General features: G+C 39.3%; 2 protein-coding genes across 2 annotated transcripts; both read right to left on the bottom strand.

Moving 5' to 3' along the window:
- Positions 1–2,143: 2,143 nt before the first annotated feature.
- LOC122011170 (transcription factor MYB120-like) lies at positions 2,144–2,957 on the bottom strand. Its single transcript, XM_042567589.1, has 2 exons — positions 2,610–2,957; positions 2,144–2,512 (listed from the first exon to the last, which is right to left on the bottom strand). The coding sequence occupies exons 1-2, from the start codon at positions 2,955–2,957 to the stop codon at positions 2,144–2,146; spliced, it is 717 nt and encodes a 238-aa protein (XP_042423523.1).
- A 1,032-nt stretch (positions 2,958–3,989) lies between these two features.
- On the bottom strand, positions 3,990–5,468 carry LOC122011169 (transcription factor MYB41-like). The gene is made up of 2 exons (XM_042567588.1): positions 5,121–5,468; positions 3,990–5,021 (listed from the first exon to the last, which is right to left on the bottom strand). The coding sequence occupies exons 1-2, from the start codon at positions 5,466–5,468 to the stop codon at positions 3,990–3,992; spliced, it is 1,380 nt and encodes a 459-aa protein (XP_042423522.1).
- Between the last annotated feature and the right edge of the window lie 17,244 nt (positions 5,469–22,712).

The following is a 22,712-nucleotide window of genomic DNA, read 5'->3' as shown; positions in this document are numbered from 1 at the left end:
ACCAAGGCATGATTAAGAAGAGCTAAGGCAGTTTCAACCACATGATGATGTTTCTCTCGGTGGATCCATTTTGTGCAGGAGTGTGGGGACAAGAGATTCGATGGATGATGCCAGAGGACGTAAGATAACGATGAAGAGCTTGATACTCTCCAACCCAATTAGAATGAAGGGAGAGGATTTTACGATCAAAATAGCGCTCAACCTATTTTTAAAAGCGACAAAAAAATATAAAAGAGATCAGACTTTCTTTTCATAGGAAAACCCAAGTAAACTTACATTATTGTCAATAAAAATAACATAATAAAGAAAACCTTGATTAGATAGAATAAGAGCAGGACCCCATACATCAGAGTGAATAATTTCTAAAGGAAAATTAAAAGTGTGAGAAGAAGACACAAAAGGTAATTTATGAGATTTTGCTTTCATGCAAGTTTCACATAAATGAGACTAGGAGGCAAAAGAAATTGATAAACCATACTGGTTAATGATATTCTGAACAACATGTAGAGACGAATGACTAAGACGTATGTGCCAAGAGAATTTATTAGTGCGTTCTCCAACAAATGTATTAGTATAGGTGGGTTGAAGATGATAAAAATCGTCTTTAATATTTCCTCGAAGTAGAATATTTCCTGTTGTGGGATCCTTCACAAGACAATGATGAGGATGAAATTCAAAGAACACATTATTATCAAGAGCAAACTGACGGACGGAAAGTAATTTTTAGTAATAGAAGGAACATGAATAGTGTTGCGCATGCGAAAAGTACGACCTCATGAGTGAAAAGATGTACTTTCAATGTGAGTAATTTGTAAACCTGAGCCATTACCTATATGTACCATGTCGGGTCCATCATAAGGTGAAGCTTCTGTGATAATATTATATTCCGGTGTAACATGATGAGTTGCTCCAGAATCCGGATGCCAACCTGGATTCTTAAGAGTCGATGAAACTATAGTAGGAGAGATAGAATGTGAGAATGCTCCAGAATGAGATGATTGAGCTGTAGAATGCAAAGAAGGTGGTGATCGATTTGAACATGCATATTCTCCTTGTGATATAGTTGGTTACCCCAATGTTGTAGGACCACTAGCAAAATTTGAGTCAAATCTTTTAGGACATTGAATTTCAATATGTCCAACTCTGAGACAAATTTGACATCTTCTCTGAATATAAGACTAATCAAATCTTCTAGAGCAATGAAGACCAATATGACCAACTATGTGACAAATTTGACATCGGTCTAAACCTTGATATCGTTAAGTATCATATATCGAAAAATAAATAATTGACTTTGACGAAAAGGATGAAAAGTAGTGGTGATGGAATCCCGGATTGTCAGTGCCGAAATCGATAGTAAAGGAAGTCTGCAAAGCTCGGAGGCGACGGCAGCGCAAGAAAAAGAAATATTTTGTTTTTTTTCATTTTTTTTTCTCTCGGCTCTTTCTCTCTCTGTTTGTCTTTTTTTTTTTTTCCCTTTTTTCGCTCTTTCTTCTATTTTTTTTTACTTTTTTTTCTGCCTTTTTTTTCGTTTTTTTTTTTTGCCTTTTTTTCTTTTTTTTTTCTCTCACGTTTTTTGTTCTGTTTTTTTTTTTCACTGCAAGTTTCAGAAAAGGAGGTAAAAAAAAATAAAATAAAAATAAAACAGATAAATACTTATCGAAAGTTTCCGAGGTTGTCGTACTGTAGTCGATAATATCAAATCAATATATAGAAACTCCCTTTGGTGGCAATAAAGAGGACTGGTTGTGGAGTCCTCCTTAGACGGAGGTTGTACAAGGTGGATTCCTTTTCGTGAGGGACATGAGGAAGAAGAAACAAGGAGTGGATTAATAGAGGAAACCATGGAAGAAAGTAGAAAAGGAAATAGAAAGAAGAAATAGGTGTAAAGATCATATATCTGATATCATGTAGAAGTTAATAGGTAGATGAGAGAAATAACATAAATTTTTTTATGATCTTATTACTAAAGTAATAAGATTATTTATATAAATTGTCCAACATAATAATGGAAAGATTAAATAAGACATACAATCACAATAATTATAAACATAGTAACATAATATATTTGAAAATATTATTCTTCCTATTTAATTCATGTCAATCTTGATTGTATATCAAATATAATAAATATTTTAATCAATTAAAGATTATTTCTATTATTATCATTAGAATTGAATGGTGGACGATACTCAGCTATGATCGACAGAGGAGGAGGAGGGATTGTCATCATCACTGGATAAACGGCACCTACTGGTTGCGGAAGATGAGTGGGGACGACGGGATAATTGGGATAGCCTACAGGAACCAGATACGTCGCCCGCGGCGGAAACTGTTGCGGTAACGAAGAAGTCTGACTCTTGTGCCTTTTGGGTTGTGGTTGGTGAAGGTCAGATTGTCCGTTGGCGGCTTGTTGCACCTCCGGAGGGTAGACGTTGAGGCCGGTCTGTTGGCATCGACTGACGTAGTAAAACCAGTAGTGCATGACTTGGTTCTCCGATCTGCCCTCCATCTGTGCCATAACAACAAAATCAATAATTAAAAGATGAAAGCAAAAAACGGATAGTGCCGATCAGAGATTAATAATGAGGATCGTTCGATCGACGTACTTCGGCGGCGATGCGATTCCACTTGTTGCCGAGGGCCGCATGGAGGCGGCAGAGGTGGATCTCCTCGTCGCGTGAGAAGGCGATGCCGTCGTCCTTGAGGCCGGGGCGGAGGCTGTTAAGCCACCGAAACCGGCAGCTCTGGCCGGTGCGCGCCAGCCCGGTGCTCTTCGGCACCGCATCCCATTTTCCCACGCCGTGAGCCCGGACGTGCGCCGCCAGCACAGCGTCTTCCTCCGCCGTCCACGACCTTCTCTTCCTAGTTTTCTGCGGCCGCATTCCTTCCCTGCCTCCTTCCGCCGGCGAGGTGCCCGGTTCTTGCGCACCGTATGCTCCTCCCGCCGCCTCCATCGAGGGCGGAATATTTCGTATAGGAAGGCAGAAGAGTAGGTAAAAGAGCGCACAGAGTTTCTATTTATTTATTTAAGACTAACAGAAAAAGTTGTTGAGAAATATTCGGCAAAATATTTCTGAAATCTAAGATATTTCGGTAAAATATTAGCATCAATATTTAATGTTTCTCTTAAGTTAGTTTAAGATTAGGGAGGTAATTGAGTCGAGCTAATCGAATTCTTGAATATTAGTTAAGATTAAGTGTGTAATTGAGTCGAGCTAATCAAATTCTTGAATATTTAATTTTGATTTTTTTTATAATCGATTCGAGTTCGAATTTTATTTAACGAATATATTTACACCTAATGAGTTTATTCTAATTTTTATTGAGTCTAAACGAACTTAATAAATATAAATTTAAATATTCATTAAAAACTAAATTATATATTTAAAAAAAATTATAATATTCGTATTAAAATTTATAATTTTATTTTAATAAATAAATTTAATATATTTATCTATATTTTTTATTAGTAAAATGTAAAATTTATAAATTTAATATCAAAATTATTATATTTTATTTAAAAATTGATTCACTAGTTTACTAATGAACATATTTACGAGTTATTTTTATTGAATTGAGTTTCGAATAGTCCTGAGTGACTTGATTTATTTATATTCCTAATTAAAATATTTAATTATTCTATTTTTAATTAATGAGAATATTTTATTATTCTTTTACTTAGTTTATTTAAATTATGATAGCACTGTTAACAAATTTAATGAAAAAATTAAATATTTCGTCTCATATTAGAAACCGAATTTATTTAAGTATATCAAATAAGTGATTAATAAAAGATATGAAATTAAGATAAATATATATATTAAATGAAGATAGGAAGATAAAAAGTTGACTTGAATAGCAGCAACTCATGTTCTCGATTATTCAGATTTGAAACACAGTCAGATTTGAAAAGAATCTATCAACCATGTATCAACATGGAAAAAATCTATTTAAAACATTGGCGGCGGCCAGGTGGCTTCAATTCTTCAGTAAAAGCCCCAAAATTCGTCGAAAAATTTGGGTGCGTATCCAAACGATAGTGCCGGCCACTGTGGCTGCATTCCCTGTTCGACATTCTGATCACACAGCGGTGAGAGCGACGACAAGGGCTGGCCTTCCTCGTTTAATTCCGTCGCGTTTTCTAACGGAAGCGCCAGCCACTGTGGCTGCCTCTCCTGTTCAACATTCTGATCGGGAAATGGCGGGAGCGACGTCGAGGGTTGGCCTTCCTCGTTAAATTCAGTTGCGTTTTCCATTGGTAGCGCCGGCGGCTGGGGCTGACTCCCCGGAGCAACATTCTGATTGGACATTGGCGGGAGCGACGTCAGGGGCTGGCCTTCGTTTTTAAATTCAGTTGCGTTTTCCATTGGTAGCGCCGGCGGCTGGGGCTGACTCCCCTGTTCGACATTCTGATTCGACTGCGGTAGGAGCGGCGGCAAGAGTTGGTCTTCCTCGTTAATTTCAGTCACGTTTTCCGACGATAGCGCCGGCGGCTGTGATCGCATCTCCTGTTCAACATTCTGATTGGAATGTGGCAGGAGCGACGCTAAGCCCTGGTCATTCTCGTTAAATTCCGTTGTGTTTCCCAATGGTAGCGCCAGCGGATGTGGCTGCATCCCCTGTACAACATTCTGATTCGACAATGACAGGACCTGCTCCCAGAATTGGGTGGTGGGCGATGCCTCAGCCATGACCGGGAGAGGAGGAAGAGGAGTAGGAGGAAGAGCGATGGCCATCGTCACAGGATAAACGGCACCGAGTGGTTGCGGCAGATGAGTGGGGACGACGGGATAATTTGGATAGCCGACGGGATGCAGATATTGCGGCGGCGGCGGAAGCTGTTGCGGCAACGAAGAAGTCTGATTCTTGTGCCTTTTGGGTTGTGGTTGGTGGAGGGAAGGTTGTCCGTCGGCGGCTTGTTGCACCTCCGGAGGGTACACGTTGAGGCCGGCCCGTTGGCATCGACTGACGTAGCAAAACCAGTAGTGCATGACTTCGTTCTCCGATCTGCCCTCCATCTGCGCCATAACAACAAAATCAATAACTAAAAGAGGGAAAAGAAAAAAACAGAGTGTGCCGATCGGAGATAAGTATTGAGGATCGTTCGATCGACATACTTCGGCGGCGATGCGAGACCACTTGTTGCCGAGCGCCGCATGGAGGCGGCAGAGGTGGATCTCCTCATCGCGTGAGAAGGCGATGCCGTCGTCCTTGAGGCCGGGGCGGAGTCTGTTAAGCCACCGAAACCGGCAGCTCTGGCCGGTGCGTGCCAGCCCGGTGCTCTGCGGCACCGCATCCCATTTCCCCACGCCGTGAGCCTGGACGTGCGCCGCCAGCACAGCGTCTTCCTCCGCCGTCCACGATCTTCTCTTCCTAGTTTTCTGCGGCCGCGCTCCTTCCGTGCCTCCTTCTGCTGGTGACGTGCGCAGTTCTTGCGCACTGTGTACTCTTCCCTCGGGATCCATCGAGGGCGGAATATTACACTTAATACGTAATTCGTATAGAAAGGCAGAAGAGTAGGTAAAAGAGTGCACAGAGTTTCTATTTATAGAAGGCTAACAGAAAAAGTTGTTGAGAAATATTCGACAAAATATTTCGGATAAATAATATAATATCTTGCGTGTTCATGTGTATGCATTGTTACTGGAATTGTCCAGGGGAGAAAATAAAACATAAAATTATATGGCTAGGTTTAATTTGTTTATAAATAAACATTGAACGGCTCGGATGACTAAATAAATTAGGATAAAATTATTTCAAAACGGGACAATCAAATTAGGTATTTTTATACGATGTATATGAATATTTTAGAGGTTGAGTTCAATTTATGAATGTTAACTATTGTATTAGTTTGAACGTTAATATATTTTATCTTTTTAAAAGTATAGATCCTCATATAACATATTTATTATATTAATATCTCTCATTTATTAATGTATATTCGTATTCATTTTAATATTAACGTCTAATTTTGTTAATCTCATTGTTTATTGATTTACCTTTATTTTTTTTTTAAAAAAATTGCTCATTGACAGGTGATACGGAAGGTAATTAGAGGATGTCTGAGATGATAGTCAAAATCAACATAGAGTTGCTCTCCGATTCCATGAAGCGCCCAGCTCTAGGCCATCCTTGACTCGACACCACAATGAGCTCTGTGTCATCCCTCACTCGACATCACAGTTGGCTTTGTGTCGCTCCCAACTCGATATCACTCCTAGTCTCGTGCAGTCATCGACTACAAGTCAACAGAAAATGGTTCCTCGACTCTATTCAATTCCCGACCTTGGATCGTCCCCAACTCAATGACATTCCCGACTTCGGATCGTCCCTGGCTTCATGCAATCTTCATCTCTGTACCGTTCCCGACTCTGCAAGCGAGGCATGGAATCATTGTCCGCAGAAGATATGGACAACGTAGTCATTTCCTTTGAAGAATGTGGGAAAACATAGCCATTTATTCCAAGAAACATGGGTAACATAAGAGGAAATATCAGAACACGTGGAGAATGTAAGAGCACAACTACAACCCTATAAAAGTTCATCTGCTCCCGCAGGTGCAAGTACACATATGCACACTTAGACTTCTAGAAACCCTAAATTACAGTTCTCCTTCTTCAGTCTCCCCTACCGGAGAGTTACTTGAGCATCGGAGTAGTTGTACTGAGGAATCCCCCGGTCGTCATTCTAACCCTCTCTTCCTTATTTTCTTCCGTTCAGACTTTGGCCAATCCCTTCACTAGTCCCTGTTGTTCCTTAGTGATCAATGACAAAGTTAAAATCAATGCTAGCTGACCGGTGGCTCGTTTATCGGCGGTCTCATGCAGGATCAAATTGGCATCGTATGTGGGAACACTGAGTTAAGACTTGAAATGAGACGTTGAGATGAATGACACCAGAAGATCCAACATTGTTGCCATGGCAACAGATGATTTCAATAAGCTAGTTATTGCCACGGTATAGGCGATGTTGCAAGGACAGTCCCAGTTGCCACCACTAGTACCCAACTCTCCACCATTTGAAATGTTGCCTTGATCGACTGAAGCGCCACAAGTACATAATCAAAATTCGACTCAACCAACTGAAATGCCCCAAGCTACAATCCCCACTCTAGTCAGGACATCAGCCGTGGGGCATCATCCTTGGAATCCTCCAAAGAGACCCCACATCGAGGTCCTTTAAGGGGAAAGATTCTTGCTCCTAGTGGCATGAAGGTCATTCAAGGCCCTCCATTTTCAAAAAAACATCCTTCAAGATGAATTATCGTGACACTTCTGGGCGCTACAAATTGGAGAATACATGTCACAACTAACCCCGAAGACCACATATGTAAATTTAAAAATGTCTCTATGTTACATCAATATACAGATGCCATCAAATATTAAGTCTTCCTGCCGACTTTGCCAAGTTCAACGTAAAGATAGTTCAATCGTCTTCCCACTTCCTCTATCCGGACAGTCAAAGAATTCAAGACTGTGTTCATGTAACACTTTTTCTCCAGCTAGAGGTATTATAAAACTCCACATGACCTGTTGTCCTCAAGAAAAAGAGAAGCACCCTTGGAAGAATATTTACAGCGGTTCAATTGGGTGATCATGAATGTTCCCTTGGTTACCTCTAAGATGCAAGTCAGTGCCTTTTCACAAGGCCTGATATATGCAGATTTCTTTATATCTTAATGAAGCCCCCAAACGATTTTGATAGTTTGCAAGTTCAGACAATAAATATGTTCAGCTGGAGGAAGGCTAATCTATAAAGAGAAAGGAAGCACTGACTCTGATTTCCGCCCCTACTCAACTGGACTACAAAGCTTCCCCTCTTTCTAATGGAATTAGGAGCTTGTGAATCAAAGAGGGGAAAAATTAGTGGAGATGGTGGAAATTGCCCCGACCTCTACATTTGAGTCAAGTCGAGAGTCTCCCAAAGTGGATTGTTATTATGCCTTTCATCATTAGGAGACCCATTCCGCACGAGAGTAACAACAATATGCAAGGGAGTTATGATGAGTGGCTGAACAAAGGAAAGCTAATTGGAATCGACTGAATAAAAGGTCTCCTAAGCCTTATTGATGCCCTCACCACCATGATCGTGATGCCGCTACTGATCATCATTCGGATCGACTATCTCACTCGCCCTCTAGAAATCCCCAAGGCTCATCCCGATATCATAGAGAGACAGGTCGAGAGAAGGATAAAGAGGAAAAAAAGCAAAGGAAAGATTGATCCCCGAGGAATTGTCCTTTGATTTTATGAGGTCCAATGGATGGAAATTCCACTAAGATTGGAAAGGTCCATGGTCTAAGATTGGAGAGTTATGGAATCAATATTAGTTGGGTGAAAGGAAGGGGTCCCTCAATAAGCTTTGGGCCCAGAGATTTGGAGGGAGTAGAGGCTTCTCATAATGATGTCCTGATGATCTCATCGCCAATTACACTGTAAAAAGTGTGTTCATAGATACGGACAGTTCAGTTAACATCAAGTTAAAAAAAAGCCTTTGACCAAATGCAACTTGATAAGGAAGGGCTTCACCCCATACACACCTCCTTGTACGAATTCACAGGATATGAAGTGCAGTCGTTTAGCTAGATTGATGTCTCCCTTTCGTTGAGGAAGAACTACTAATGAAGACTTGATCTACACCCTTCATTATTGTAAATATGACTTTAACCTACAATGTCATACTAGGGAGATTGACACTGAGTACTTTCTAACTAATAGTCTCTACTTTCCACCAAAAAATTAATTTTCCTATGGGAGACTGAGTCGGAGAGGTGAAAAAGGACTGGTTGGTGGCTAGAAAATGCTATGTTGATATAATCAGGACCTTTTAACGTAAGGGACATCTAGCTTAAGATACCTCAATACAAGTTGCTCAAGAGATGTCAGTGTCTCCATTGATAGAGGGCACAAATCCATCCTGACCTGCAAGAAGGAACCACTCGAGTAGCTATAGATCTCATTAGAACTTAAACAAAACTTGATCACATGTCTCTCGTGCAACCATGATATCTTTGCCTAGTCGTCTAAAGAAGTCTCAAACGTATCCCCAATTATGATGGCCCATCAGTTGAATACACTACCAGATGTTCGGTCGGTTTGACAAAAGAAACAAATTTTTTTCCTAAGCAAGACCAAGTGATCCAAGTATAAATTAACAAGCTAATGGAGGTAGGGGACATCTACGAAGTCCAATTCTCAACTTAGATTGCCAATGTGGTACTAGTGGCTAAGCTAGGTAACAAATGGAGTGTCTGTATCAACTTTCGCGACCTCAACAAGACCTTCCCAAAGGATTGTTATTCTCTCCCCTGCATTGATCAATTGGTAGATTCTACTTTTGACTATGAATTTATATGTATATTGGATGCTTATCAAGGATATTATCAAATTTCCTTGACTATTGAAGATTAAGAAAATGTCAGTTTCATCACCTCTAATGGGACTTTTTGTTATACAATCATATCATTTGGCTTAAAAAATGCAAGGGCAACTTATCAATGGCTTACGAATATGGTTTTCAAGAATAAAATTCAGAGGAACATTGAGGTCTATGTTTGATGACATCTTAATCAAGACTGCTTGGTCTGAGAATATAATCTCAAATGTTGAATAAACGTGTCATACTTTAAGGTAATATGGGCTCAAGTTCAATTCTAATAAGTGTCTATTTGGAGTTAAGAGTGGAATTTTTTCAAATACATCATAACTGAGCGAGAAATTGAAGTGAATCCCGACAAGATCCAGACACTCCATAATATGCCTCCTCCCTGCAATCTTAGATAAGCACATCAACTGGTTGGCCGCATCACGATACTTTTTCGATTCATCTCCCACTCCACCGATCGAAGTCTATCCTTCTTAATTTAAGGTGTTGAAGAAGGCTTCTGGGTTTAAGTGGGATGAAAATGTGACAAGGACTTCACTGAATTGAAGGAATATATGTCCCATTTACCTATCCTCTCAAAGCCGATGGTGGGCAAGGTGCTATGGGTCTACCTGTCAGCATCTAAGGGAGCAGTCGTCACGGTCTTGCTGAGTCACCTCTTGAAGGACGCCAAGAGTAGGTACACCAATCTATTTTCTAAGTCACCTCTTGAAGGATGTTAAGAGTAGGTACACCAATATAGAGAAATAAACTCTCATATTGGCCCTCATCGCTTGTTGACTGAGACATATTTTCTATATCACTTGATCATAGTCCTCACTGACAACACTCTCAATTAAGTGTTAATAAATCTAGAAGTCTCTGGGAAGCTGATCAAATGAACCACTGAACTAAGCAAATATGATATTCAGTATCAGTCGAGAACCACCATTGAAACTCAAGTATTAACAGATTTCCTAACTGAAGTTCCCGACAAGGAAGCTTAAGGAACATGGAAAATTGTGTGAATGACTCATCCTCTCAGCTGAGTAACAATGTTGGGATATTATTAATATCTTATTGGGAAGATATTTAGTATCAGTTGAGAACCACTATCAAAGTTCAAGCATTGACGAATTTCCTAATTGAAGTTCTCGACCAAGAAGCTTAAGGAACATGGAAAATTTATGTGGACGGCTCAGTCACTCAGCAGAGCAGCAATGTCGGGATATTATTAATATCTTCTCGGGAAGACGTACTCCAACTCTCTATCCGGGTCAACTTTCAAGCATCCAATAATGAAGTCGAGTATGGAACCTTGCTCGCAGGACTTCGAGCAACCAAGTGGGTCAGGACTTCTCGAGTAATTATCCATTCAGACTCTCAATTGTGGCTCAATAGTTAGAAGGAAGTTTTGAGATTAAGAATGATTGTTTGCAGCACTACGTAAAAATTTTGAGAAGTTGAAAGCTAACTTCCAAGAGGTCACTCTACAAAACTTTCCTTGAGTGGATAATCAAAAGGTAAACGAATTGGCCAAACTAGCGAGCACACTGGAGACTTGGAATTTGGAAAACTCGGTGTCTCAAATTCTATTGGATGCTCAAATCGATCAAGTACATAGTCTGGATAAGCTTGCTGACTGGAGGACACTTTTCACCGCTTTCCTCTAACAAGGGACTTTACCCACCAATTTGGAGCAAGACTGAATACTCAAAAGATGAGCTCCCTGATTCACTCTCATGGGAGATCAATTATATTGACGAGTCTTCTCACAATCCTTCTTCAAGTGTCTTAGTATCGATGACGCAGACTGTCATGTGAGAAATCCATAAAGGTACTGTTAGTTGGATATTTTTTGTCAACTCTATAAGCGGACACATCTTGATTTGTTGCCTCCTATGTTCATTGCCAAAAATACTAGAACCTCTCTCATTGTCCAACTGAGTTTTTGAAGACATCTACCTTCTCCTACCCCTTTGATTAGTGGTGTATGGATATTGAAAGTTCCTTCTCGATTGGGTCCTAATAGAAGATTTTTTTTTTCTTGTAACCATAGTCTGCTTCTCCAAATGGGTGGAAGAGGAAGCCTTGCTTGGATAAAAGAAGACAACATCAAGAAACTCCTATGGCATAATACTGTCTGTCAATACGGTCTACTTCTCAAGCTCGTCTCTGATAACAATCAATAATTTCAGGGCCATAAACTCTAGAAATGGTGTGAAGAATTCAATATCTAACAAGGTTTCACTTGGTGGCCTATCTGTAGAGTAATGGGCAGATAGAGGTAGTTAACTAGGAGATAGTTAGGGGACTCAAAATTAAATTGGACCATGTTAAAGGCAGTTGACTAGATGAGTTGCCAAGAATTCTCTAGTCATATTGAACTACTTCTTGGGAAAGAAAGAGATGGCTCCCTTCCACCTCGTTTATGGTAGAGAAGTAGTTGACCCGATAGAAATCGGTGAAGAATCTACTCAGAGAAACACCTATGGACAAGACAACTCTGATCAATAACTCCTTGACCTCGACTTGATCACAGAGACTAGGAAAAAGTAGCTACCCAACTCGTCATGTACCGACAGAGAATGTGCTGGAACTACAACAAACGAGTTATTTCTCATGCTTTTAAAGTCAAATATTTGGTCTGAAAGAAGATCAAATTTGTTGGAGACGTCAACAAACTAGATCCGTAATGGGGAGGCCCTTGTCTAGTGATTCACAAGCTTAGCTTGAGGGCATACTACTTGAAAGATATGAACGATAATAAACTTGACCGACCATGGAGTGCTAATCACTTGAAGTCACATCATTCCTAAGCAGTTCATGTATCCTTTATCTCTCACGCAATATTAAAATTTTATATCTTCCCTTTTATCAATGAAAAAGAATTTTGGTTAAATTTGTGTTCTCTCCTAAACTCCCCTGATTCGGATATGATAGGAGTTGAGATCAAAAAATCAATGATATCAACCTCCCTTTTATATAAGGGTCAAGTACATATCGTATCTCCACAAATAATGTCCATTTCAAGGCCCAAACTCTCCCAACTCGGGCATAGTCAAGGTCAAGATTCAATGCTTGATGATATTAACCTCCCATTTGTATAAGGGTTGAGCACATATCATATATCTATCAACATTGTTCTTTTAATGGCCCAAACTCCCCTGAATCAAACATATTAGGGGTCAAGAGTTAAGGCTCTACAATATCAACCTCCCCTTCATATAAAAGTCAAAAACATATTATATCTCCATTGGCTATGTCCTTTTCAGGGCTCAAACCTCTCGACTTAGATATAGTCGGGGTTCAGATCCAAGGCTCGACAATATTAACCTCCTCTTCATATAAAGGTTGAGCATATATTGTATCTCCATCGATTATGCCCTTTTTAGGAACGAAACTCTCTCGACTCAAACATAGTTGGGGTAAAGATCCAAAGTTCAATGATATTAACCTCCCTTTGTACAAGAGTCAATCACATATCTTATTTCCATCGACTATATCCTTTTCAAAGCTTAAACTCCCCCAATTCAGACATAGTAAAAGTTGAGATCCAAAGCTTGACGATCTCAACCTCCCCTTCATACAAGGGTCAAACACTTATTATATTTCTATTGACCAAGTCCTTTTTATGGCCCAAACTCTCTCGACTCGAACATAATTGGGTCAAGATCAAAGGCTTGATGATGTCAATCTCCACTTCATATAAGGGGCAAGTGCATATCGTATATCTATCGGTAAACGTCTATTTCTGAACTCAAACTCTCCCAATTCGAACATATTTAGGGTTGAGATCCAAAGTTTGATATCAATCTTCCCTCCATACAAGGGTCAAGCATATATCAACCTCCTCCCTTAATCAAGATTGAGTGAGATTTTTTTGACTCTGTTAGCACTAATCAGATCTTTGCTCAAGAAGTTATAATATCTAGAAGTCGAGAAATGGAGTACAGAATTCCAACAAGTTTTTTTTTACAGCAAGATGATAATTACAATCAACAGCTAATAAAGAGAGAATTACAACCATTTGTCACCAAAAGGAGAGTGAGGAGATATTAAGCTTAATAAGCTAATGTCTTCCGTTCTCTAGGAGTTGCATAATTGCGCCTTCCATTCTATACTACATTTACTTATGTCCAAACTTTAGTATGACTATTCATGATTTTATAAAACATATTCAAATCCACATCCAAGCAAAAGGGCGTCGACAATTTCAAGGAGATAATCTTCAATTAGATATTATCTTCTTAGGAAAAATAATGAACCATATGCATAATCACTTTAAAATCTCTGTGACAGATATGATTGAAGTGCATACACTTTTTAAAACTAAGAGAATACACTTCAGAAACCTTAGCAGGTTTAGAATGGAACATCAATTTATAAAACCATGACACCACTTTAAAACCTACTATGTCACTTATGTATAAAGATAGTAATAATCAACTTTCTGTGAGATTTTCTGGCTATCAACCAACGCCCATGATACCTGAAATAGAAACAGAAGAAGAATTAGTACCTCATGTAATTTTAATGCATCAATCAATTATTGTCTAGACACAATTAGAAAAACAAATAAAACTACTTAAGATGTTAGGAAAGAAACATTTACAGCTTGTAACACAACATAAACCCTTAGGAGCAACCAATTTTATGAATCCAGCTGAATCATCAACCACTTCTAGGCCCTATGAGGTAAGATTACCTAAAATCACTATGAAAACTATGGACTATGTAACGCCCGCCCCCCTGCTAGTGGAGGCGGAGTTACTTTCTACATACATAACATACGTACATGAATTTCAAAAACAACGGAAGTAATCATTTTTCATTTAAATCACAACTAATCATACGAGCATGCTTAGCATAGTTATGAACTTAAAGAGTCATAATATCCATTTCTAACATAAGCATAAGTAAAGTGATCATGCAAGACATCAACATAAATCAAGCATAGTTCATATCAATCCTAAATCAACGTAAACAGGTCTTTCTTTCTTAGCCAAGCCATCACCACACACATCTCCTTTCCCTCCTGTTGCTCCTTTAGTTTATCCATCCTTTACCTTTATCTGTGGTACAAGGAAAGTAACTATAAGCACACAAGGCTTAGTGAGATTCTTTCCTACTCACAAAAAAAACATGTCATAGTAAAATCATACAACATATAGCATGGACACATAAAACATCTAACCAACATACCATGCAAGAGTATCATATCACATTTTAACATAGCATAAAAGAGAACATCGTATCATACCATATCATAGCAGAAAAGAACATCATGTCATATCATATAATAAAAGAAACATCATGTCATATCATGTCATAACATAATTGAAAGCATCATGTCATATCATATCATAACGTAAAGGTAAGCATCATGGCATATCATATCATAGCATAAAGAACATCATATCATAGCATAAAGAACATCATATCATATCATAACATAAAAGAAACATCATGTAATGTCATATCATAACGTAAAAGAAAGCATCATGACCTATCACATCATAGCATAATCCTATATGCAATGCAAAATGTCCTTTAAAACATGGGTAATATCATGTGCAAGATGCTTTTAAAAACAAAACATATCATATAATACTTGAATATAATATCATCATGAGGGCCCGACTTATACCACATACATACATAAATGCGCGCAATCCCTAGGACAGGGTAACTAGCCCCGAACCTACTAGGAATCTAGGTCCGTACTACGACCGTCGACCTAGGGGCGTACTAAGGAGCCCATCCCTTTACTAGACTCGTTCATAGTCCGTCGGTCTAGGGGCGCTTATGGAGCTCACCCTTGGTACAAGCCCTACAAAGTAAAATAACATGTCATATAATCATAGTATATCATGTTCATGTCATTCATAGCATATGATGTTCATGTCATTCATAATTCATCATGTTCATGTCATTCATAACTTAACTTAGCATGAAGAGTGCTCTTAGTCCCACTTGATAGGGAAGCAACTCTTAGGCCTTTGACTTAGCATATCATAAAGAGTGCTCTTAGTCCCAACAAATAGGGAAGCAACTCTTAGGCCTTTCACTTAGCATATCATAAACATACGTTCTTGAGCATATAGCACATCATAGGAGACATTTCAAATGCATGATTCATAAGCATACATAGATGAACATACATCATATCATGGGAACATAATCATGCATGGAACATAAGTTAACATCTCCTAATTCATATCATGGCATGTGAAGCACATAAAGAGTCATAATTGGGTCTCAATCATCAACCTATCATTGGTGGCCGAAACATGCAAGGAATCACCTAGGTTGAAAGCAACATACAAGCATATGAACCCTAAACCAATTTCATGACATTTATCATAAGGAACATTATGAGCATATTTAGTTTAGGTTCTAAGTTTTCTAGGTCTACAAATCATGTGTAGCCGAAACATGCAAAGCCTAAACCTAGGTTACTACCAATAGCATATAGACATGTGAATCCTAAACCAGTTTCATATCATTTATCATAAGGAACATCATGAGCATATTTAGTTTAGGTTCTAAGCTTCCTAGGTCTACAAACCATGATGTGGCCGAAAGTCATGAAGTGTGAAACTAAGTTCTAAACCAAAGATAAGCATAAGAATATCATGTTATCTTCATATCATATCATAGGGAAAAACATGAGCATGTTAGGGTTGAGTTTAAGCTTGCCTAGCCCTTTTTAATCCTAACTTGGCTGAAAGTTCAAAGCATGAATACCTAGTTCTAACCAACATGAAATCATAAGTACATCAAGTTATCTTCATACCATATCATGAGGAAGATCATAAGTAAATTGGATTTGTGTTTAAATTTTCTTAGGCTTTTTAAACTTGTCATGGCCGAAACCCTAAGGTGGGGTTCATCTAATTCTAAGTAACATACTAGCATGAAATACCAAGGAAATATTCATATCATGTCATAAGAAAGATCATAAACATGTTAGATTTGAGTTTAAGCTTTCCTAGGCATTTAGTCTCCTCATGGCCAAAACCCTAAGGTGGTTTCATCTCCTTCTAAGTAACATACAAGCATGAAACACCAAGGAAATATTCATATCATGTCATAAGAAAGATCATAAACATGTTAGATTTGAATTTAAACTTTCCTAGGCATTTTGTCTCCTCATGGCCGAAACCTTAAGGAGGTTTCATCTCCTTCTAAGTAACATACAAGCATGAAACACCAAGGAAATATTCATATCATGTCATAATAAAAATCATAAGAATGTTAGATTTGAGTTTAAACTTTCCTAGGCTTTTAAACTTGGCATGGCCGAAAGTTGCAAGAAACTTCCTAGGTTTTTTTTAAGCCATTTAAATTTATGGAAAAAGCATGAGCTACTTGTACCACAGGTGAGGGAATACTCACTTCCTTTCACTTGTTGTTCCTAAAGAGAATGGTACCCTTGTGAGGAGGAAGAAGAGAGCTTCTCCTTCTAGCACTCCCTTTTTCTTCTCTTGCTTGGAAGGGGTAGATCTTGAAGGCTCCTTCTTGTGGATTAGTATTCTTAGGAAGAAAAACCTTAGGTGGATTTTGGAATTAGGAGAGGGAGAGCTTTAGGTTTCGGCAATGGTGAGGAAGAGGAAAAGAAGGAAGAAAAATGAAATCCCTTTCTTTCTTTCCTCTTTATGCTAAGTGGGAGGAAGAAACAAAGATGAACTTTGCCTTCCCTTTCTCCTTAACTCATTTATATCTTTCCCTAATGAGAATATGCCCCCATTCATCCCCTTAATTCTTCTAATCCTATCTCCTCTTTCATCCTCACGAAAATGGAAGGAAGAAGAAGAGAAAGACAATTGTCTTTTGCTTGTTCTTAATCAAGAGAAGGAGGAAGAAATCTACTTGATATTTTCTTGTTTCCTTCTCTTAACCATATTCTTACTTTATCTAAAATTTCCATCCCCCTCTCAACAATAATTCATGATGGCCTAGTGGTCATTCCATAACTCCTAAAGGTTGCCATTTAATTAAAAGGTTCAAGGTTCAATCCTTGACCTCACCTCTTTTCTTTTTTTATATCTTTTTGGTTCTATCTCCCTTTTTATTCTACAAAAACAAAGGATACTCACATATGTATAACTACTAGTTTTCGTGGGTGTTACAGTACCCCATACCTCATAGAAAGTTCGTCCTCGAACTTAAAATAGCTCCGGATACTTCTGTTTCATATCATCCTCTCGTTCCTAAGTGGCTTTTTCGAACCGTTGATTTTGCCACAGGACCTTTACTAAGGGAACTTCTTTGTTCCTTAGCCTTTTGACATCTCAATCCAATATCTAAACCGATCGGCTCTCATAGGTTAGGTCCTCTTGCACTTGTACTGTCCATGGTTCGATCACTTGGTTCGTGCTCGGAATATATTTCTTTAGCATCGAAACGTGGAACACGTTGTGGATGGCTGACATCTTTTGAGGTAGCTCTATTTCATAAGCTACCTTGCCAATTCTTTTCAGAACTTGATATGGCCCCACATAGCGTGGGCTTAGCTTCCCCTTCTTACCAAACCACATTACTCCTTTCATAGGAGCTACCTTGAGAAATACTGAGTCTCCGACACTGAATTCCAATGGCCTTCGTCGCTTATCCGCGTAATTCTTCTATCGACTTTGAGCAGTTTCTATTCTTTAGCGGATGTTCTGTATAACACGGGTGGTGTTATCGATGAACTCTGTTTGGAATCCCATCTCTTTCTTTTCACCGCCTTCATACCAGCATATAGGGGATCTACATTTTCTCCCATACAAGGCCTCGTAGGGCGCCATTCCAATAGTAGCCTGGTAACTATTGTTGTAAGCGAATTCTGCTAAGCATTAATATCGACACCAGCTTCCTTTGAAGTCTAAGGAGCAAGCCCGTAACATGTCTTCTAGTACTTGGTTCACCCTTTCTGTTTGTCTATCGATTTGAGGGTGGAAGGCAGTACTGAATAATAGCTTTGTGCCAAGAGCCTTCTGAACACATTCCCAAAAGTGTGAAACAAAGCGACCATCTCTATCTAAAATGATGGTCTTAGGAATCCCATGTAGTCTAATGATTTCCTTGACATATAATTGAGCCAGTTGCTCAATTGAATAAGTCATCCTGATTGCTAGAAAATGGGCGGATTTGGTTAATCTATCCACGATTACCTATATAGCGTCATAGCCGTTTGTTGTCTTAGGTAATCCTGAAATATAGTCCATAGAGATATCTTCCCATTTCCATTCCGGAATTTGGATAGACTGCAGTAATCCTCCAGGCATCTGGTGTTCTGTTTTAACCCTCTGACAGGTCAGGCAGGTACTGATGTACTGAGCCACATCTCTTTTCATACCGGACCACCAGAATTTCTTTTTCAAATCTTGGTACATTTTGGTGGATCCCGGATGCATTGCATAGGGCGTTGAATGGACTTCTTCTAGTATCTTCTTTCGCAATTCCGGGTCGTCGGGAACACATAAACGATCCTTGAGGTATAATATTCCACTGTCAGCGATACGGAATCCGTCATTCTTTCCCTCTAACACTTCTTGCTTTATCCGCTGGATGCTTAGGTCACGAGTTTGCTTCTCCAATACATCATCGAATAGCGTCGGTGCTATAGTCAAGGTAGAGAGTTGTCCGGTCACGTCTTCAGCCCCGTAGCACAAATTTTCTCTGGGTTCTCCAATGAACTCAAATATTGGTTCAGCTTCAAGTCGGAAAATCACTTTTCTTTTACGGCACTCGATTGAAGCGCCGTACTTGCTCAGGAAATCGATGCCTAATATACTGTCATAATCTTGCATGTCAAGCACTATCAAGTCACAGTAGAGTTCTCTATCTGCGATTCTGATAGGTGCGGCTCGCAACATATGAGTAGATGGCATTACTTCTCCTGAGGGTAGGGTTGTTAAGAATTTGCCATTTAAAGCTTGTGGTGGTATCTCTAACTTCTTCATAAAGGGTGTAGAGACGAACGAGTGCGTCGCCCCAGTATCAAATAATACATTAGTATATTTACTGAAAATAGGCAGCTGACCTGTGACAACTGTAGAGGCACTCGCCACATCATCTTTGGTAAGAGAGAAAACCCTAGCGTTCGTCGTAGCTGGCAGGGCTTCCAATCTCCCTTGGCTAATCGGAGTTCCTTCAATGGCAGCCTGCATCAAGTGTAGCTGTGAGGGGGTACTCCTTCTCTGGTTATTCTGCTAAGATGGTGTCTGGGACTGGGTAGGGCAGTCTCTGGCCATATGTCCTTCCCGTCCGCAGCTGTAACACTTCCTCGTACCCTTGTGGCATACTCCGGAATGCTGCTTCCCACAAAAGGTGCACTGAGGGTACTTAGGTTGTTTGCTGGTCCTCCTTTAGTGTTGTTCCATTGTCTCCTTTTTCCATTAGAGTTTCCTTTCCAGCCCGTTTTGGTACCCTGAGATTTCTATCCTTCCGTCTGTGCCTGATTCTTATTCTCATTCATTGCTTTCTGATAATGCTCGGTGATCAGGGCACTACTGACCAGTTTTTCTGTAGTCTGTGGTCTATTAATTCCACCGACCACATTCAGTGCTATCTCAGGTCGGAGCATCTTCAGCATCAGTCTAACCCTTTCTCTTTCCGTGCTGACTAACTCTGGGCAGAGGCGTGCGAGACAATTGAAGCGCTTCACTACTTCGTTTACTGATAAGTCACCTTGCCGGAACTCGGTGAATTCGTCGTAATGCTGGTTCGTCACTTGCATATGGAAGAATTCTTCGAAGAACTCTGTCTCGAAGTCCGTCCAGTTCATCAGATTAACTTGTCTCTTAGCCTTAACTCTTTCCCACCACATTCTTGCGTCTTCGGAAAAAACAGAAAGACACGCATTTGATCTTTTCCGATATGGGCCAGTCTAGCAATTCCACTATACTTTCCACCGTCTTGAACTAGGCCTGGGCGCCCCATGGCTCACAAGTACCCGAGAAGTTCTCCGGCTTCAACCTTAGCCACTGTATCAAGTAGGTCTCCTGTCGGACCACTGGGGCAGGGGCTACTGGGGTTACTGGTGCAGCTATTGGTATGACGGGCACTGCATTCTGATTTCCTTGCTGATTCATTAGAGCATTGATCACTTGTTGTTGTTCCATGATCTGACGCTGGAGATCTGTGACTACCTGGGTCAGATCTGGTGGGGTCACTGTCTCATCGACCCTGTTACCGCGTCTTCTAGCCATATCTATTTATAAATAACAATAAGACTAACATAAGTCTAGAGTCATCCCTACTTATATTCGTGCATATTAAATGTCGCTTATCATACATAAAGGAAATCCATATTAGTCATACTTAGGTTTATAGACACTAAAACATTTCTTATCATGCATAAATAACATAGAGTAAGTACAGGAAGTCTTACTTGGAGCGGCAGGATGGAGGCTTGATGTGTGTGTAGCGGGAAGGCTAACTTGGCTCTGATACCAACCTATAACGCCCGCCCCCTGCTAGTGGAGGCGGGGTTACTTTCTACATACATAACATACGTACATGAATTTCAAAAACAACGGAAGTAATCATTTTTCATTTAAATCACAACTAATCATACGAGCATGCTTAGCATAGTTATGAACTTAAAGAGTCATAATATCCATTTCTAACATAAGCATAAGTAAAGTGATCATGCAAGACATCAACATAAATCAAGCATAGTTCATATCAATCCTAAATCAACGTAAGCAGGTATTTCTTTCTTAGCCAAGCCACCAACACACACATCTCCTGCCCCTTCTGCTGCTCCTTTAGTTTATCCATCCTTTACCTTTATTAGTGGTACAAGGAAAGAAACTATAAGCACACAAGGCTTAGTGAGATTCTTTCCTACTCACAAAAAAAACATGTCATAGCAAAATCATACAACATATAGCATGGACACATAAAACATCTAACCAACATACCATGCAAGAGTATCATATCACATTTTAACATAGCATAAAAGAGAACATCGTATCATACCATATCATAGCAGAAAAGAACATCATGTCATATCATATCATAAAAGAAACATCATGTCATATCATGCCATAACATAATTGAAAGCATCATGTCATATCATATCATAACGTAAAGGTAAGCATCATGACATATCATATCATAGCATAAAGAACATCATATCATAGCATAAAGAACATCATATCATATCATAACATAAAAGAAACATCATGTCATGTCATATCATAACGTAAAAGAAAGCATCATGACCTATCACATCATAGCATAATCCTATATGCAATGCAAAATGTCCTTTAAAACATGGGTAATATCATGTGCAAGATGCTTTTAAAAATAAAACATATCATATAATACTTGAACATAATATCATCATGAGGTTCTGGCTTGTACCACATACATACATAAATGTGCGCAATCCCTAGGACAGGGTAGAGCCCAGAACCTACTAGGGATCTAGGTCCGTACTACGACCGTCGACCTAGGGGCGTACTAAGGAGCCCATCCCTTTACTAGACCCGTTCATAGTCCGTCGGCCTAGGGGCGCTTATGGAGCCCACCCTTGGTACAAGTCATACAAAGTAAAATAACATGTCATATAATCAAAGTATATCATGTTCATGTCATTCATAGCATATGATGTTCATGTCATTCATAATTCATCATGTTCATGTCATTCATAACTTAACTTAGCATGAAGAGTGCTCTTAGTCCCACTTGATAGGGAAGCAACTCTTAGGCCTTTGACTTAGCATATCATAAAGAGTGCTCTTAGTCCCAACAAATAGGGAAGCAACTCTTAGGCCTTTCACTTAGCATATTATAAACATACGTACTTGAGCATATAGCACATCATAGGAGACATTTCAAATGCATGATTCATAAGCATACATAGATGAACATATATCATATCATGGGAACATAATCATGCATGGAACATAAGTTAACATCTCCTAATTCATATCATGGCATGTGAAGCACATAAAGAGTCATAATTGGGTCTCAATCATCAACCTATCATTGGTGGCCGAAACATGTAAGGAATCACCTAGGTTGAAAGCAACATACAAGCATATGAACCCTAAACCAATTTCATGACATTTATCATAAGGAACATTATGAGCATATTTAGTTTAGGTTCTAAGCTTTCTAGGTCTACAAATCATGTGTAGCCGAAACATGCAAAGCCTAAACCTAGGTTACCAATAGCATATAGACATGTGAACCCTAAACCAATTTCATATCATTTATCATAAGGAACATCATGAGCATATTTAGTTTAGGTTCTAAGCTTCCTAGGTTTACAAACCATGATGTGGCCGAAAGTCATGAAGTGTGAAACTAAGTTCTAAACCAAAGATAAGCATAAGAATATC

This window comes from Zingiber officinale, chromosome 8A, assembly GCF_018446385.1.
Source record: "Zingiber officinale cultivar Zhangliang chromosome 8A, Zo_v1.1, whole genome shotgun sequence".
NCBI lineage: Eukaryota > Viridiplantae > Streptophyta > Magnoliopsida > Zingiberales > Zingiberaceae > Zingiber > Zingiber officinale.
Note: the sequence above shows the minus strand (reverse complement) of the source record. Positions and strands in the feature narration are given on the sequence as shown.